Here is a 19,491-nt window from a genome sequence, read left to right on the forward strand (position 1 = left end):
TGTCCCTGAGCAAGACACCTAACCCCCAATTACTCCTGACGAGCTGGTTGGTGCCTTGCATGGCAGCCAATCGCTGTGTGTGTGTGTGTGTGTGAGTGTGTGTGAGTGAGCAAATGAGAAGCATCAATTGTACAGCGCTTTGGATAAAGGCGCTATATAAATGCAGACATTTACCATTTTATTTTAGTTTGATCCAGGCAGTCGTGTCTCTCTCTCCAGAGCTGGGCTGGAGCACTAAAGCATTCCTGCCTTTGGGAAGTATGTGCATGAAGGATGAGCCAGGCTGGATATGTGCCCTGAAGTCACTGCAGAAATCAGTTCTGATTGGCTGGGGGAGACGTTTGATTTGGGGTTTATTTTTTATTACCACAATACAGCTCTGGCCATTTCAAATATTTATCATTTCATTTTATTATTCATTTTAATTCCCATTGAGATTCAGATCCTGTCCTGGCCAAGACAACAGGACACAACCCTTCCAATAAAAAACACAAAATAAGTAATAAGTAACAACAACAAAAAAAGAACATTGTAGCTTTTTGGCAAATTAGTAAAGTCACAAACTCAAATTTCTATTTTCAGTATTCTCAGTAAAATAACATCCAAGAAAAATTTACGTGATTATAAATGTTTCCCATAACTTCCTGCGAGCCTAAAAATGTCTGCTTGCAAGCAGCTGCCTGTATTACGGCGCTCTAAACTCAATCTGACGCCGTCTGTCCGCCCCGTGCCGGTTATGATTTCTGCGATCGGATTTATGGCCGTGCTGTAATGTAATACGCGCAGGCACTCTGTAATGTGCTGGGAAGTGAGACCAAGGCAATAATTCCTCCGAGCGGACGGAAATAAACTTCAAAGGGAAATGCTTTTCGACTGGGCGCTGTTTATAATGTTAATGTGAACGGACAGGGCGGGGGGAGAATAATGAAGAGTTCGTGGAAGATTGAGCGGCTAGAACGACACGGACCATCAATCGCGAAAGCGTAGTGAAATGGCAGTTCGTGTCGTGGACGCTGGCACGAGGCCACGGTAAGTAAGGCTTCGCATCCAGACCGAAAGAGTTCAACTGTCATCTCTGCTACAATTGTTCATAGTTCGTTCTTTACAAGGGGCGTTCTAAAGAATTGTGAATCGCAAAGTCGTATCGTAAAATATTAGCAATTCGCATCGTGGATCAAACATTTTGAATCGCAATTCATAATTCATATCACGTGACTAAAAGGATGCAAACGTGCACGAGTCTGACTAGACGGCAAGAGCGGCGATTGACGTAGTAGCATCTTGGCCAGTTTAGATTATAAGCACTTTGTGAAGGCATGTTCAAAATAAAGTTTGCTGTTATTACCTCATTGTTATTGATTTATTTTCCATACTGCTACATACCTACTCTCTACTTTCTGGGGGGCATTTTAGTAGGGCCTACTAAAATAGCCCCCCTGACATACAACCCGTTCTCTAAACCTTGTTCAGCTCTATTTTCTGCCATTCATCCTTTCATCCACTAAGTCGAGGTCTTCCAGCCGAGGTCTTTTCATTGTTCATATTGTCGGTGTTGATATTCAAGATCTCGTAATCACCAGGAGAAACAAGAACGGGTACAGAGAGTAAGCTCATTGTTTACGAACTGCCATTACTGTTTGCTGGTTATCGACCCCCCTGCCTGCCTGAGCTGCTCTGAAAAGACTTTAACTTCTGTGGTCTTGCTCTTGGGTTCCGTGTTCTGGTGCCTCACAGCTTTTTTGACCATTGTGAGCAACAGGAGTCACCAGCCCCTCTCATTGCTTGTGAACTGTCTCCCTCCCCCGTCGTCTATCCATGGAAAGTGGCCTCACCCTCCATCTGAAAACCTTTTAACCCGGGGCTGACACAAGTAGTGCAAGTATGTGAGGAGGTACAGTAGGGATACACTTCTAATGCAATGATATAGATTTGGGAAAATATAAAAATCAAGCCTTTTAAAAACAACAATTTTTTGTTTATGATGCAGGTCCCGCGTTTGCCTGTGTGGGGTCCCTGGATGAGAAACGCGTTGAATGACAAAAGATTTGATGATTGAAATGTCAAAAACTGAACTGTTCGCAAAAGCATTTGGATGTGGCTGCAACTTTATTTGCACCAAATCCTCACTGAACCGTTGGTTATTAAAGCTGACATTTTCAGCGGTTCTGCAGGCAATAACCGTTTTCATCTGCAATATAAAGTAAATTGCTTGACATAAATTTGCCAAAACTAAATTAAGCAACAGCACTTTAAAGTAGCAGTGTAATAGAAGTGAATACATTTATTTAAGGGACCTGTGAATTAGGCTATTTGCTGCAGGAATTAAATTACTGCTAAGTATTTAATGTGTATCAGGCCACCCCCCTCACAACTACACCAGAGTGGCAATAAAACTAGGCCACGCAATATAATATACGTACTACATGCCCTGCCGCTGTTACAGACCCGTTGCTATGGGGTCATTCCCCACCCCCCTGGGTCTGTAAATGTGAGACTTTGTTGCATCACTGTTGTGTAAATACAAGATTGGATTGTCAAAAATCTACAAGTAGCTTATTGAGCTGCCCATAATAGTTTTACTGCAACAAAACAAAACTGCACCTAAATAAAAAAATTTAAAAAACGTTTTTTTTTTGTCTTTGTTCTCTTGTTTGTTTGAGGATGACAATGGTGCTGAAAAAAAAGTCCTCCATTCCCCAAATTGCACGGAGAAATGCTAATTAAAATCTTCAAGGAGATGCTTCCTCACTTCTCACTCGTGATGGTGCGTGCACACACACACACACACACACACACACAAACACACACACACACACACACACACACACACACACTCACACACACACACACACACACACACACACACACACACACACACACACACACACTCACACACACACACACACACACACTCACACACACACACACACACACTCACACACACACACACACACACACTCACACACACACTCACACACACACACACACACTCACACACACACACACACACACACACACACTCACACACACACACACTCACACACACACACACACACACACTCACACACACACACACACACACTCACACACACACACACACACACTCACACACACACACACACACACACTCACACACACACACACACACTCACACACACACACAGACACACACATAGACACACACACACTCACACACACACACACACACACACAAACACGCACACACACACACACTCACACACACACACACACACACACACACACACACACTCACACACACACACACACACACACACACACACACACACAAACACACACACACACACACACAAACACACACACACACACACACGAACACACACGCACGCACGCACGCACGCACGCACGCACGCACGTACACACGCACACACAGAAGAAAACAGCACGATCCGTAACCCCGCATTGCTCCAGGGGGGTTGGCCAGCTGTGTGTGTATTTCACAGAGACGCTTTTTGCCATCCCCTTCCTGGACAAGGATTTGAATTGAGATATTATGTCATCGTGTGCCGATCATGTTCCGTGCCCCTCAAATCACTTAATTCAGTCCATATCCTTTACACGTAGTGATGCGCATTTAAGGTCAGTCAAATCAACTCCCCGCCCTTCAAATCCCAACCCCCCTCCAGAACCGTTTGACTTGTGTATGTCGCAGAAGCTAGTGCTGCTGTAAATCCGTTTCCGTCTTTAACTGTCATACACATCGTTGATGAGACATTGCGTCATTAGCATTTCACTACTAAATTACACCTGAACTTCAAATGACCGACCATTTGATCAATCCTTAATGACTGAATAAGATTGAGAGCTCACTTAACGCCCTGAGGAGTGTATAATGGTGTATAATGGTGTATAATGGAGTATAATGGTGTATAATGGTGTATAATGGAGTATAATGTCCTTCGTTGCGATCACCCACCTGCTCTCTCTGGCCGAGGTCGACCTCCACCGGCCGGTCGTCGTTGACGTCCTTCTTCGGCCGAACGAACGCGGGAGGCGTGAGCTGGTTCATCCTGTCCATATCCTCTGGCTCCGCCCCTCTCCCGTCGCGCAGCCGGGACCAAGCCTCCTGATTGGCCTTGCCCTCTTCCTTGGGCGGGGCCGAGGGCCGCTGTGCATTGTGGGACTTGCGGTTTCCGCCGTTCTCCTTCAGCTCCCCCTCCTCCTCCTCCTCCTCTGCCTTGCGGGGCTGGGGGGCGGGGTCTGCGCCCCGCGCCCCGCCCCCCGCGGGTCGTTCCGCCTGGCTGGGCGGGGCGGGGCGGTCCCGTATCCCCTCCTTAAACGCGGAGATCACCGTGTTGCACTTCTGCACCTTCTCCACCTGCTGCTTCTTGGACAGCAGGACGCCCATGGCTGCGGAGAGCGGGGAGAGCGCCGGGGGCAACTAGGGGGGCAACTAGGGGGGCAACAGCAGAGGATAACAGTTAACCCTTTCAGTTCCAAGAGTGCCGTATGGTGCTATGCTATTGTTTTGATCCCTTACTAAAACCCTACTACATTTTCTCAACCAAAGCCAAAACCTCTTAGGATTTGGGCACAGCCATTTTTATAATGGGCTTGGGGCTGAAAGGGTTAAAACGTCCCTTATTGTAGAAAATGACTTCTCCTTGCTATGTGGATTATATAGGAGTTGAAGGTGCTATAAAAAACACTGCGAAAGTATCAGAAGTCCCCAAATAAATCCACACAATCAGTATGAAGAAAATGTGCATTTAAACGGGGCCCAGCTTCATCAAGAGCGCCTGGCTGAAATGCAGAACCGCCCTGTCCTACAGAATTGTTTTTAAATCTCTTCACATTCACATTAGGCCCTGTGATCTAGTCTCAGAAGAGTTTCCGCTGTGCAGTGCATTCTGCTCCTGGACACTCCGGTGCGGCATGGAACTCAATCACGTCTCATTGCTCAAAGCAGCCGAAAACATTAGCTCTCAGCTCTCAGCCCCCAAGGCTTACAGTGTCAAGGGCTACTTGCGCAGTGTTCATCCACGCTAATTTTCCTGTTGAGTTCAATGGGGGAATTAGCGCAGAAAATGGCTGTCGCTAGTACACTACCTCGGTAGCTGGGGAAAAGCCTTTTTCTGGTCAAACCTAGGTCAAATACGTAATGTTTTGGATTCAAATACTTTTCTAAGCTTTACTGAGCTTGTCTGGCATAATGGAACACAGGGAATGCTCTCAAAATGTGCAAACGCTGCCTTCTGGTCCTCTTGGTTGGTTCAGTTGCAGCAGGCAAGACCCTATGAGCACAGAGAAAAAAAGTATTTGAATCCAAAATGATTATGTGTTTAACCCAGGTCTGGCTGTGGTAGCGTCAAGGTGGCACAAAGGTGGAGGCAAAACTGCCGGAATATTCCTCCATCCGCCTGTGGTGGCAGCCCAGTGTGCGAAAAGGCCGTTCTTCACACGGTGTGCCTGTTCATGCTGAACTCAATGACGGTGTTAAACGCAGGATGGGGTAAATGCTGAGGGCACATTACCCCACGGGGCTCGATAAAGTATCTTCTCATCCCATCCGCCCCTCTGCTCAGAAACTCCCAGCCTCATTCCCAACCTCATTCTCGGCCTCATTCCAAACATCATTCCCAGTCTCCTCATTCCAAACATCATTCCCAGCCTCATTCCAAACATCATTCCCAGCCTCATTCCAAACATCATTCCCAGCCTCATTCCAAACATCATTCCCAGTCTCCTCATTCCCACCCTCATTCCCAACCTCATTCCAAACATCATTCCTAGCCTGGTTCCCAGCCTCATTCCCATCCTCGCGTTCCCCACACCGTTATACAAAATGTGCAACATCCCAACAGCCCAGCGCATCACTTTCCACACTCAGCCTCGCCAAATGTATCCTATCCATCCTGAAAATAGCTATTGGGCATCTACAGCACCGTTTAATATAGTTAATATTGGCCTTAAACTGATCTCGGCTTCCATCTCACAATGAGGTTTCCTCTAAATCCACCTTTCAGACAGCGCTGTGTTCTGGGGGGGGCGGGGGCGTAATGGACCCAGGGTGTCTGATACACTGGGCTCGTTCCATCCTCTTATTTTTCTCCTATTTTTTCTTTTTCCGTGCTGACCTGGACATCCATCAAGGTCCGCCATCTTTAAGGACATTCCGGCCCGTTGAATGTTCTTTCTCGGAGCTAGTAGTTAGGAAAACTCCCAACACCCGTGCATCGTTTGCGGAAGTATTTTTTTTCAGAGAAAGCCTGACGTAAACGTGACCGACCTCTCCCCATCTGCCACGTCTGTAACTGACCCGTGGATCCACCTCTCCCCATCTGCCACATCTGTAACTACTGACCTGTGGATCCACCTCTCCCCATCTGCCACGTCTGTAACTACTGACCTGTGGATCCACCTCTCCCCATCTGCCACGTCTGTAACTACTGACCTGTGGATTCACCTCTCCCCATCTGCCACATCTGTAACTACTGACCTGTGGATCCACCTCTCCCCATCTGCCACGTCTGTAACTACTGACCTGTGGATCCACCTCTCCCCATCTGCCACGTCTGTAACTACTGACCTGTGGATCCACCTCTCCCCATCTGCCACGTCTGTAACTACTGACCTGTGGATCCACCTCTCCCCATCTGCCACGTCTGTAACTGACCTGTGAGTCCACCTCTCCCCATCTGCCACGTCTGTAACTGACCTGTGGATCCACCTCTCCCCATCTGCCACGTCTGTAACTGACCTGTGGGTCCACCTCTCCCCATCTGCCACGTCTGTAACTGACCTGTGGATCCACCTCTCCCCATCTGCCACATCTGTAACTGACCTGTGGATCCACCTCTCCCCATCTGCCATGTCTGTAACTGACCTGTGGATCCACCTCTCCCGATCTGCCACGTCTGTAACTACTGACCTGTGGATCCACCTCTCCCCATCTGCCACGTCTGTAACTGACCTGTGGATCCACCTCTCCCCATCTGCCACGTCTGTAACTGACCTGTGAGTCCACCTCTCCCCATCTGCCACGTCTGTAACTGACCTGTGGATCCACCTCTCCCCATCTGCCACGTCTGTAACTGACCTGTGGGTCCACCTCTCCCCATCTGCCACGTCTGTAACTGACCTGTGGATCCACCTCTCCCCATCTGCCACATCTGTAACTGACCTGTGGATCCACCTCTCCCCATCTGCCATGTCTGTAACTGACCTGTGGATCCACCTCTCCCGATCTGCCACGTCTGTAACTACTGACCTGTGGATCCACCTCTCCCCATCTGCCACGTCTGTAACTGACCTGTGGATCCACCTCTCCCCATCTGCCACGTCTGTGACTGACCTGTGGATCCACCTCTCCCCATCTGCCACGTCTGTAACTGACCTGTGGATCCACCTCTCCCCATCTGCCACGTCTGTAACTGACGTGGCGTCGAACTGACATTTGAAGGAGCGCGGACACTCCGTTTGCCCATTTCACATTTTCTCGATTTTGCCGTCTTCATTTTTTTTCTTCCTACCTTCTCCCGATGGATGCAGCGAGGAGTAGAAAAAAAGGCAAGAAAAAGACAAAAGAGTAGAAACATGAGCCCACTCTCTTTCCTCCCACCCCCTCCTTTTAATATCGCTACGTCTTCCTGAAGCGGGGGGTGGGGGGGGGGGGTGGGGGGTACTCGACGGAGCCGTGTTTAATTACACGGATAAAAACACGGCTGGAAATGCGCTTGTGCCAGCTAATTAAGAGTAGCGGATTTGGCGTCTCCTAGGGTGATTAATCCCTACCCATGATGCTCTGTTCCTGTTCTGGCGGAGTCCTTTAATAACGACGCTCATATCGGCTGGCTGACAGACCAGGGTTCACACGGTGCATGCTGGGAAAGGTTTTAATTTGGCACGGGCCAATCGTCTGGTGATTAATTGCACTTGCCTTCAATGGGCAAGTCTGTCATAGAAATGTTCCCAAGAAGTGACATCACAGTAATGCGTCATGAATGAGGGGAATACGCAGAACAGTGAACAGATGGGGCTGTAGAATGCACATCACGCGTAATGGTGCAGATGTTGCTAATCTGTGTGTCACGGATGACACCAGGGCGGCCTGTAGCGTAGTGGTTAAGGTACATGACTGGGACCGCTGGTCGGTGGTTCGATCCCCGGTGTAGCCACAATAAGATCCGCACCACCGCTGGGCCCTTGAGCAAGGCCCTTAACCCTGCATTGCTCCAGGGGAGGATTGTCTCCTGCTTAGTCTAATCAACTGTACGTTGCTTTGGTTAAAAGTGTCAGCCAAATGACATGTAATGTAATCGTTCTGAACCAGCTACTACAAGGCTAACTCATTTAAAGGACCGTACTGGTATTTCGTAGGGCGGGAATTCTTACAAACAGCCCTGGGTGTCGAGTGGGTTAAACCCAGATCCCAATAACATCCCTAAACACCAATTCCCTGACAGCTACAATAACTTACACTGACATTATTCAAGCCTGTAATTGTGCAGTTTTTACACAGTATTCATCAGTTACAGCGTGCTTCAGTATGATGGTGTACACCCTGAGCACTGTATTAGGAATTTAAACTTCTAAAACTTCTGGGAATCTAAACGGGCAGAGGACGATCTGGAGACGGAAGCTGGGAGCCCAGCGAGCATTAGCAGCCTCCGGTCTGTGCGTTCTTCCTGTATGTAAAGGGAGTTGACGCTGGCTTTTCAGAAGCCGTGTGTTACTTCAGGAAATGCGGTGTAAATCTAACAAAAAATCCACTGCAGTGTGAAAACTGACTTGCTTTGACTGCTGCCATTTACAATCACTGAGCACTTTATTGGGAATTTATTAGACTTATTATTATTTTTTTACTTCTTTGTTTTCTGCTGCTGTAGCCTATCCACGTAGAGTTATGATGCGTTGTGTGTTCAGAGGTGCTCTTCTGCATAGCACTGTTGTAATGTGTGGTTATTTGCATTTCTGTCACCTTCCTGTCAGCTGTGACCAGTCTGGCCCTTCTCCTCTGACATCTCATTAATAAGGCATTTCTGTCTGCAGAGCTGCTGCTCATTGGATTTCTTTTAGTTTTTTTGCAAACTCTAGAGACTAGTGTGCGTGAAAATCCCATGAGATCAGCAGTTTCTGAGATACTCAAACCACCCTCTCTGCCACCAACAATCATTCCACAGTCAAAGTCACATTCTGATGGTTGGTGTGAACGTTAACCGAAGCTCCAGACCCGTATCTACATGACTGTATGCATTGCACTGCTGCTACACAATTGGCTGATTAGATAATCGCATGAATAAGTCGGTGTAATAAAGTAAAAATATTCGTAATAAAGTGCTTGTTGTGTGTGACCTGATATGATTGCCAAGCATATGTAGATACCTCTGAGATGGATGTTTATTAATGTGAAACCGAGCTCCAGTTTATTATATTCTCTGCAATCCATCAAAGCCAACTCCATCCTACCCAGAGGGTACTGGATTTACAAACTAGAATTTAACCTTGGCTTTAAAAGAGATGAGGAACTCTCAGTGCGACCCGTCTCCAGACTGCCCTCAAGTAGCTCTTAAATTCCGTCACGTTTCTCCGGCTTTTCCTCCGTGTGGAACTCTGTCGACGGGCCCTGCACAATGCGTCTTTTCATTCTCGGTGGACGACGGATTAAAAGACATCGGTATTGTGCAGGGTTTCTCGCCAAATGTGGGGTTATCGAGTTCGCTGGGTAACTGCGCCGAGGAAAACCCGGAACCCTCCCAAATCTGGAGCACGGACCGCACAGTCCAGCAATCCCGCTTCCTGAAGTACCCCCGGGTTCTTTGATGGCTTTGATATTCAGGTGTTGTTTAACCCTGTCATAGGGCACTTTCGACTTTATGCCTTTCCAACCTATCAAAATGGCCGCTGTACTGTTGTTTTGAGCCCCTATTAGAAGCATACCAAATCCTCAACTTTCTCGACCGAAGCCAAAGCCCCTTGAGATTTTGACGGAGCCACTTCATATTGGGCTTGGGACTGAAAGGGTTAACTGAGAATTGTTTCCATGTCTCTCAAAACTGCGTTAGTTTCATCTTCGGTACAACAAACTTTCTCCTCTAGCTCATCAATTCCCCTTCCAGCAGCAGCTGTTTTCTCTGACGTCGCCCAATTTTCTCTTGTATTAAAAGAAGACGGCACTTGATCCACATCTTGGAATGAAAATCACGATCCGCATATTAAATCTGGAGAAAAATGCTATTTAAAAAAAACAAAAAACGATAGGATGTTAAGGTATTGCACAAGTTCAGAGCAAAACAAATTATTTAGATTGTCTTTCTTTTGGGGGGGGGGGGACCTCTTCAATCAATCTATCCCACTCTGGGTGGTGCCGAATGAACACAAGGGTATTTGCCTTGAGTTTTAGCCCATAACAGAGCCTCTTCCAGCGCCTGCACCCTTTCTGCATGCGGATTCATAATGCCGGGCATTTAATTCAGATTCAGATTGAGTGGCTGTGCCCCACTGGAACCGAGCAGAGAAAATTGGGGTTGCGAGTTCAATTCCCCAACCTTTACACTGTGTTGCTTTGTTATATAACTGTCTGTATGCACATTTCTGCGTTTATGAAATAATATTCGGGAGCTATAGCTCATCACGATATGAGTAAAATATGCGATAACATTGTTGAATATTGCGATGACGATGTGACCAATGATAAATAAACAAATACTGAAATGTGCACAGTTCTAATTCATTAATTTATTGGTTTATTTGACAGGGTCAATGCAGAGCACATTATAACAGGTTCCAGCACCATGAAACAGATGTGTTGCATGTAGGGTTTCTAGCCAAGTCTAATTTGCGACCTCTGTCCCTGGATGTCTTTCTGCTTTGGGTACCCTGCTAACATAGACCCCAGACAATGAATATCTTATGCCCACTGAATAAAAAAAATTATATTTATAGTAAAATTTCAATGATGCTTTTATTGAACAAATGTGAACAGGCAATCTATTTAACAGAACCTGATTCAAATAAAAACTATTCATCTCCGTTCATTCAGTCTCTTGTGATGTGCTTCTCTCGCATGTCGAGATGACGATAACTATACGATACATCGAGCAGCCCTACCTCTCTCTAACAAGGGGGTCTGAATTCTGTCCATGAGAGTTTCACCCATGCATTTCTAACAAGACCCCCCCCCCCCCCCCCCCCCCCAAATTTATTCAGCTCCTGCCAACAACAGAGAGGGAGCGCCAGGCAGCCTGCAGCGGCAGGAGGGAGAAGCAGCGTGTGAATGTGCCACAGAGGGGTCGGGCACACAGACGGAATAAGAATCCGGTGCTTGGGAGAGGGGTGCCCAGTTCGTGGGAGAGGGTGGAATTCTATGGTGTGGGGCCTCCAGCTCGTGGGAGAAGGCGGAATTCTATGGTGTGGGGCCTCCAGCTTGTGGGAGAGGGTGGAATTCTATGGTGTGGGGCCTCCAGCTCGTGGGAGAAGGCGGAATTCTATGGTGAGGGTCCAAGAGCTCGTGGGAGAGGGTGGAATTCTATGGTGTGGGGCCTCCAGCTCGTGGGAGAGGGTGGTATTCTATGGTGTGGGGCCTCCAGCTCGTGGGAGAGGGTGGAATTCTATGGTGTGGGGCCTCCAGCTTGTGGGAGATGGTGGAATTCTATGGTGTGGGGCCTCCAGCTCGTGGGAGAGGGTGGAATTCTATGGTGTGGGGCCTCCAGCTCGTGGGAGAGGGTGGTATTCTATGGTGTGGGGCTTCCAGCTTGTGGGAGAGGGTGGAATTCTATGGTGTGGGGCCTCCAGCTTGTGGGAGAGGGTGGAATTCTATGGTGTGGGGCCTCCAGCTTGTGGGAGAGGGAATTATGAGGTGTGGGGGGGCATAATTTCTCACGGTTACTGAATTATTGACCAATCCAAGCTGTGGTCATTCAGCTGTGAGTAGGAGCGTGGGCATCGTAAAGGTCCTCGACACACTGCACTGTAGAAGCCATACAGCACAAACCCTGTACACACACATACACAGGTGAGCGTGCACACACACACACACACACACACCCACACGCACTAAAACAGACACACACATTCACACACCCACACGCATTAAAACAGACACGCACACACACACACACACCCACACGCACTAAAACAGACACGCACATTCACACACCCACACGCACTAAAACAGACACGCACATTCACACACCCACACGCACTAAAACAGACACGCACATTCACACACCCACACGCACTAAAACAGACACGCACACACACACCCACACGCACTAAAACAGACACACACACACACACCCACACGCACTAAAACAGACACGCCCATTCACACACCCACACGCACTAAAACAGACACACACACACACACACGCACACGCATTAAAACAAACGCACATGTACACCCCCCCCACGCATGCTTGCTCACACACACACACACACTCACACACACACACCTTTTAATTCCTCTGAGGATAACGCATACTTTCATTGTAGTTTATTATACCAGAGTGCAGGAAAATATAACGAGAATAAATACTAAAAACTAAAACTTCTGGGAATCTAAACGGGCAGAGGACGATCTGGAGACGGAAGCTGGGAGCCCAGCGAGCATTAGCAGCCTCCGGCCTGTGCGTTCTTCCTGTATGTAAAGGGAGTGGACGCTGGGTTTTCAGGAGCCATGCGTTACTTCAGGAAATGTGGTGTAAATCTAACAAAAAATCCCCTGCAGTATGAAAACTGACTTGCTTTGACTGCTGCCATTTACAATCACTGAGCACTTTATTGGGAATTTATTAGACTTATTGTTTTTTTTTACTTATTTGTTTTCTGCTGCTGTAGCCTATCCACTTAAAGGTTTGACGCGTTGTGCATTCAGAGATGCTCTTCTGCACGCCACTGTTGTAATGTGTGGTTATTAACGTTACTGTCACTTTCCTGTCAGCTTTGACCAGTCTGGCCATTCTCCTCTGACCTCTCGCATTAACAAGGTGCTTTAGCCCAAAGAACTGCTGCTCACTGGATGTTTTTTGTTTTTCGCACCATTCTCTGCAAACTCTAGTGACTGCTGTGCGTGAAAATCCCAGGAGATCCAACAGTTTCTGAGATACTCAAACTACTCTGTCTGGCACCAACAATCACGTGTCCCATTCTGACATTTGGCCTGAGAAGCTGAAGCTCTTGCTTTTTCTAGCTTTTATGCGTTTAGTTGCTGCCACATGATTGGCTGATAAAAAATTTTCATTAAAAAGCTGGTGAACAGGTCTACCTAATGAAGTGCTCACTGGGTGTGTATTGCTGCCATACGACTATAAGCATCATTCTATCGCGGCGCGTAACTGCGTAAATGTTTGTCTCTAGTTACCATGGCAAGTTATTAAACCGATTTAATTGATTTTATTTTACTGCATCGAAAGATTTTATGCCAAATTGCGCGTAGGCAATCAACAACTGTTGCCATGTACGTAATCAGGAAGCCTACCTCTCAAGGAATACGTTTTATTGGTCGAACATATAGTACTTCGTTTTTAAGTGTAGGACCTTGTTATTCATTTCAAAACGTTTTTAACAACATAATATGACTCGAAGATTTTATGGGCAACGATCTTATATAGGTCCATTGTGTGATCATGTGAAATTATTGTAATACACTCTTGTTTCTAAATCATTCATGTTTAGCGTTCGAATAACCTTGTCTATTGAGAATGAAACATAAGTAAGCTTTATAAATGAAACGTATTCGATTGATTTTTTTTTCCCACGCTGGGAACTATTTGCTTCAATGTTTTATTTAGTGCATACACTTTTAAAACACGTGTTGAATGCGTTCATCTTTTTTAGCCATCGCTTGCCACTGCTAATCAGTTCTCGAATCGTCTACATTGCCACTGTAAGCCACAGTACGGGCTGAAGTACCTACTCATAAGAAATGTAACCGTGTGACCGTGAGAGTATGGAGCGGAGAGCGTGGTGCCAGCAGCGTGAAAACCGTGGCCAAAGTCGTGGTGATTTAGGATGCGCTGTACATCTCCACGAAAGCACGCACGCCCCCACCATAACGCGTGCAGCACGTACGCCCTTTATTTAATCGTAAAAGAGACACATTTATACAGAAAGTCTGTTCTGATAAGTTGTTTATTGACATTACGGTGACATGACGACGGACTAATTTTAGCTGCAGCGGGAGAAGCGTTCAAATCTGTAAAATGTATATCATTACATACAATTCCACCGAATGACATTTAAATGGATTTAAACAGCAGATTCGATTTTGTGATGTAACTGATGCATATACAATGCCCATCGAGGGAAATTAATTTTTTGTCTATAAACACGACGTATGCACATGTTCATATTTGCTGGTTATCTATACTTGTTCATTTGAAATAGACTAATAAATTCAATGAAAATTAAATGCTCGTACACTAAACCGCAACCGCTGTCAACGAAAGTCGGCAAAAACGTGAAGCGTCACTTACCTGGGTGTAACCACTGAGCGCTTCGCGAGTTGAGGTTTCCTTTCCCTTAAATGTATCTGTATAGCATTGCAACTCTCCTCTGATTCTCAAAGTCTTTGGGTTGCCTATTTGTGCGTAACAGTCAATTCCCTTGTCAAGTTGTTCCCTTGTCACGAGGACACACTTTATCTTTTGACGGTGAACGTGGTTGACTGACGCCCTTAGATATCTCCGGGACTGATATATGTACCAGACGTTATTGGACAGCCAGCTTACTATTACTACGAGCGTTTTTCTGCGGGCAGAAAACAACAATCTCCAAAAATGGACACGCGCACATTCGTCTGTTTACAAATGCTAGTAGCCTGTTTGACAGTCTTGCCAACGCACTGCTGCGCTGTAATGTTCTCGCTAACTTGTACCCCGGCTCGACAGCAGGTTGTCTCCATTGGAGGGCTGCGCTTCTCAAGAAAGTGACGTTCATCCCGCGAAACGCCAATGACGTTCGGTGGGTTCCGTTACTTTTGAGCTAAAAATCGTCAGTGAAAGCAACGCCGTTAGCTTACATTGGAAGCGTTTGATAGGCAGTCAAGGTGTGCAGAACTTGAATAATTGTAAAATACGCGTGGATTCAGGATGCCGTTTTCTGTCTCATGTAAATCCCCCCCGCATGGAGATCAACAGCAGAAAATAGCAGGCGCGAGTGTTTTTTAAGATCCAACTTTGTCACAAATTGCAGTTCAACCGAAAAACGCGTGATAATTTTTGGTGTGAACACCATGGAGCATATCTTTCATCTTTGCATTTACGATAGACAAAATATTACAGACAAAATATGAGTTCATTTATATGAATGTTTGAAAAAGCAAATGCTTTCATTGGCCTACAGTTAAAATCTCCATAAATCTGTTTTTAATAACACACCTATACATTAGAAGTATATAAACAAAAGCGATTACATGTCAGGTCTTTATGAACAGGCATAATATCGAAATGCATTCTATATGACAGATCTTGGTCAGCCTGGGAAATACGGGTCCTGGCTAATTACCGTCACGGTGACTGTGTCCGAACTGTAGCAGGGAGTTTGACTACCATTCCATCAGCGGGTTCGGTCTAAGATTGTGCGCTATTGGAGGGGAGTTAAATGCTTCCAGTGCTCCCCGCCGTGGAGGAAGTGGAGGGGAACGGGACCGTTAAAAGGAATATTGAGCCCCGCAGACCGGTCCGTTCTGCTTGTTTACCCCGGGAAATGCAGGGTAGGGCACGGCAGGGCGGTGGAGGAGGGGCCGCGTTTTGGTGTGCGGGTCTGAGGTCAGTGGTAAATGGAAAATGGACTGCATTTATATAGGCTAGCACTTTCATCCAAAGCGCTTTACAATTAATGTCTGTCGTTCACCCATACACACACACACACACACACACACACACACACATACACGCTTTGACCCCCCTGCCACCTCAAACACCTTTGAGAAAATATCACCGTCTCATCCTGATTGATTGTAAGTTCCACTCACAACAGAGATACAGGACCTTGGACAGCACCTGACCCACTCTCAGGAGAGAGACAGCACCAACCCCACACACAGGAGAGAGACCAACCCCACTCACAGGAGAGAGACCAACCCCACTCACAGGAGAGAGACCAACCCCACTCACAGGAGAGAGACCAACCCTACTCACAGGAGAGATACAACACCTGCCCCACTCACAGGAGAGAGACAGCACCAACCTCACTCACAGGAGAGAGACCAACCCCACTCACAGGAGAGAGACCAACCCCACTCACAGGAGAGAGACCAACTCCACTCACAGGAGAGATACAGCACCTGTCCCACTCACAGTAGAGAGACCAACCCCACTCACAGGAGAGAGACCAACCCCACTCACAGGAGAGAGACCAACCCCACTCACAGGAGAGATATCGCACCTGACCCAGTCACAGGAGAGATACCAACCCCACTCACAGGAGAGAGACCAACCCCACTCACAGGAGAGATATCGCACCTGACCCAGTCACAGGAGAGATACCAACCCCACTCACAGGAGAGATACCAACCCCACTCACAGGAGAGATATCGCACCTGACCCAGTCACAGGAGAGATACCAACCCCACTCACAGGAGAGATACAGTACCTGACCCACTCACAGGAGAGAGACCAACCCCACTCACAGGAGAGAGACCAACCCCACTCACAGGAGAGAGACAGCACCAACCCCACTCACAGGAGAGATACAACACCAAACCCACTCACAGGAGAGATACAACACCAACCCCACTCACAGGAGAGATACAACACCAAACCCACTCACAGGAGAGATACAACACCAACCCCACTCACAGGAGAGATACAACACCAACCCCACTCACAGGAGAGATACAACACCAACCCCACTCACAGGAGAGATACAGTACCTGACCCACTCACAGGAGAGAGACCAACCCCACTCACAGGAGAGAGACCAACTCCACTCACAGGAGAGAGACCAACCCCACTCACAGGAGAGAGACAGCACCAACCCCACTCACAGGAGAGATACAACACCAAACCCACTCACAGGAGAGATACAACACCAACCCCACTCACAGGAGAGATACAACACCAAACCCACTCACAGGAGAGATACAACACCAACCCCACTCACAGGAGAGATACAACACCAACCCCACTCACAGGAGAGATACAACACCAACCCCACTCACAGGAGAGAGACAGCACCAACCCCACTCACAGGAGAGAGACCAACCCCACTCACAGGAGAGAGACAGCACCAACCCCACTCACAGGAGAGAGACCAACCCCACTCACAGACATGGTAGCAGCTGAATCAGTTAGGGTAGCTGTATGTAGCTGTTACTCATTGGGCTGGTTTGTTAGATGAGGATTAAGCCTAGTAAATCGCTTTGGGTAAACGTGTTGGCTAAATTATAAATGATACGGGTGTCTGACTGTTCTGCCGATTTACAGCGGTTAAGGATCTTTTATAACCAAAACCAAGGATTTTCTTGACTTTGTCGTCGACGGATGGTGCAGTGGGTAGCACTGCCGCCTCACAGCAAGGAGGTCCTGGGTTCGAATCCCCGTCGGCCGGGGCCTCTCTGTGCGGAGTCTGCTTGTTCTCCCCGTGTCTGTGTGGGTTTCCTCCGGGTACTCCGGTTTCCTCCCACAGTCCAAAGACATGCAGGTTAGGCTGATTGGAGAGTCTTAATTGCCCGTGGGTATGAGTGTGTGAGTGAATGGTGTGTGTGCCCTGCGATGGACTGGAGACCTGTCCAGGGTGTATTCCTGCCTTTCACCCAATGTATGCTGGGATAGGCTCCAGCCCCCCTGCGATCCTGTTCAGGATAAGCAGGTTAAGATGATGGATGGATGGATGGATGGCTGGATGGATGGATGGATGGATGGATGTGTCTCTGTCTGCAAACAAGCAGCCATGTTGTCCAGCCCTTGCCCAGCTGAACAGAAGCGGGAGCTCTCGGCGCCTTCATACAGCAGGGGGATATGAAACCTGCTTTTAAAAAATCTGTGAACTTTGAGCCTCTTTAGTAAATATGAACATAACAAAAACATATTTAAAATGCTTTGCTTACTTTCTGAGTAACAGAAACACTGACACGCTCAATATTTAAGCAATGGGGCCGAAAGCAAACAGCAGTTTGCAGAAGCATTGCCTGGCATTTAGGAGCATTCTGCAGGAGCCACTGTACTGACCTAACGGCTCATTTACACAGGGGCTGCCTGCAGAACCGACTCTTTGTGCATCGTACCGGATCCGACCTGCCCTGTGGTCATTCCAATGACATGCTGCATGCACTTTATTGTCCATCGCTTTGGATAAAAAGCGTCTGCCAATTACAGTGCAATGTAGATACACCCTGAGGCAAGGGTTTCCAAAAGGGTTCTTTCGCTTGATTCCATCGAGGAACCCTTTTTAGTTATTTACAGAACCCTCTGTCATATGTGTGAACTGCGAAAGCTCCCAGTCGAATAACTATTTTGCCTGACAAAGAACCCATTAACTAGACAAGGAACCCTGTGATTCCATAGAACAACCCTATTTGAACCATTGTATAGAGTGTATAATGTAACTGTCTAATTAATATGTGGCCTGAGTCTTTCCATTCAAGCCATTTATTAATAAAATGGTCAATTCATAAGTTTCTCTGACGTGCTGGGTCTGTGAGGTTTGTAGTAATGACACCAAATGACATAACGTAAAGTACACAATTTAATAATACAAAAGATAACAAAATATACAAAAATTGGTAATGAGGTGTGTAGAGCTATGTGTCATGTATTTAATGTATGTGATGTATGAATGGATACACGTAAATGTAAATGTTAGTCAGTCAAACAAAAGTGCTTGTCAGCCTGGGAGGAAGCAAGCCCGAGCTGCAGGAATGGCAGGTGTTTTAAGCACAAAGCCTCCGGCCGCAGGTGCCCCTCGTTAACCTGATGGCCCTCCTGTTCCTCAGCCAGCCACGTGAAAGACAAGCAAAAAGAAAAACCAGAAACGGACACGAGAGGGCCGTCACAACTTTATTAGGTAGACCTGTGCACCGGCTTGTTAATGCAAATATATAATCAGCCAATCATGTGGCAGCAGCTGAATTCATAAAAGCACACAGACCTGGTGAAGAGGTTCAGCTGCTTTTCAGACCAAATCTCAGAATGGGGAAGAAATGGGATCTAAGTGACTTTGACTATGGAATGATTGTTGGTGCCGGACGGGGTGGTTTGAGTATCTCAGAAACTGCCGATCTCCTTGGATTATCATGCACAACAGTCTCTAGAAAAATGAAAAACATCCAGTGACCAGCAGTTCCACAGGCAGAAATGCCTTGTTACTGAGAGAGGTCAGAGGGGAATGGCCAGACTGGTCAAAGCTGACAGGATGGTGGTAGTAATGCAAATAATGACTCATTACAACAGTGGTATGCCGAAGAGCATCTCTGAACACACAACACATAAAACCTCTTAGTGGCTAGGCTACAGCAACAGATGAGCCATAAGTCTAAAAAATAAGTCTAATAAATACCTCTAATAAAGTGCT

At 47.1% G+C, this 19,491-nt stretch overlaps 1 protein-coding gene across 1 annotated transcript in view; it reads right to left on the reverse strand.

Moving 5' to 3' along the window:
* LOC133105520 (PHD finger protein 24-like) overlaps positions 1–14,838 on the reverse strand; it is a 32,445-nt gene extending 17,607 nt beyond the window's left edge. Inside the window, exons 1-2 of the mRNA XM_061215671.1 lie at positions 14,454–14,838; positions 3,956–4,432 (exon numbers count right to left, since the gene is read on the reverse strand). Coding sequence (XP_061071655.1) covers positions 3,956–4,387 — 432 coding nt within the window. The 5' untranslated portion in view covers positions 4,388–4,432; positions 14,454–14,838. The remainder of the gene's footprint in view (positions 1–3,955; positions 4,433–14,453) is intronic.
* Between the last annotated feature and the right edge of the window lie 4,653 nt (positions 14,839–19,491).

The sequence above is a fragment of the Conger conger genome, chromosome 12, assembly GCF_963514075.1.
Source record: "Conger conger chromosome 12, fConCon1.1, whole genome shotgun sequence".
Lineage (NCBI taxonomy): Eukaryota > Metazoa > Chordata > Actinopteri > Anguilliformes > Congridae > Conger > Conger conger.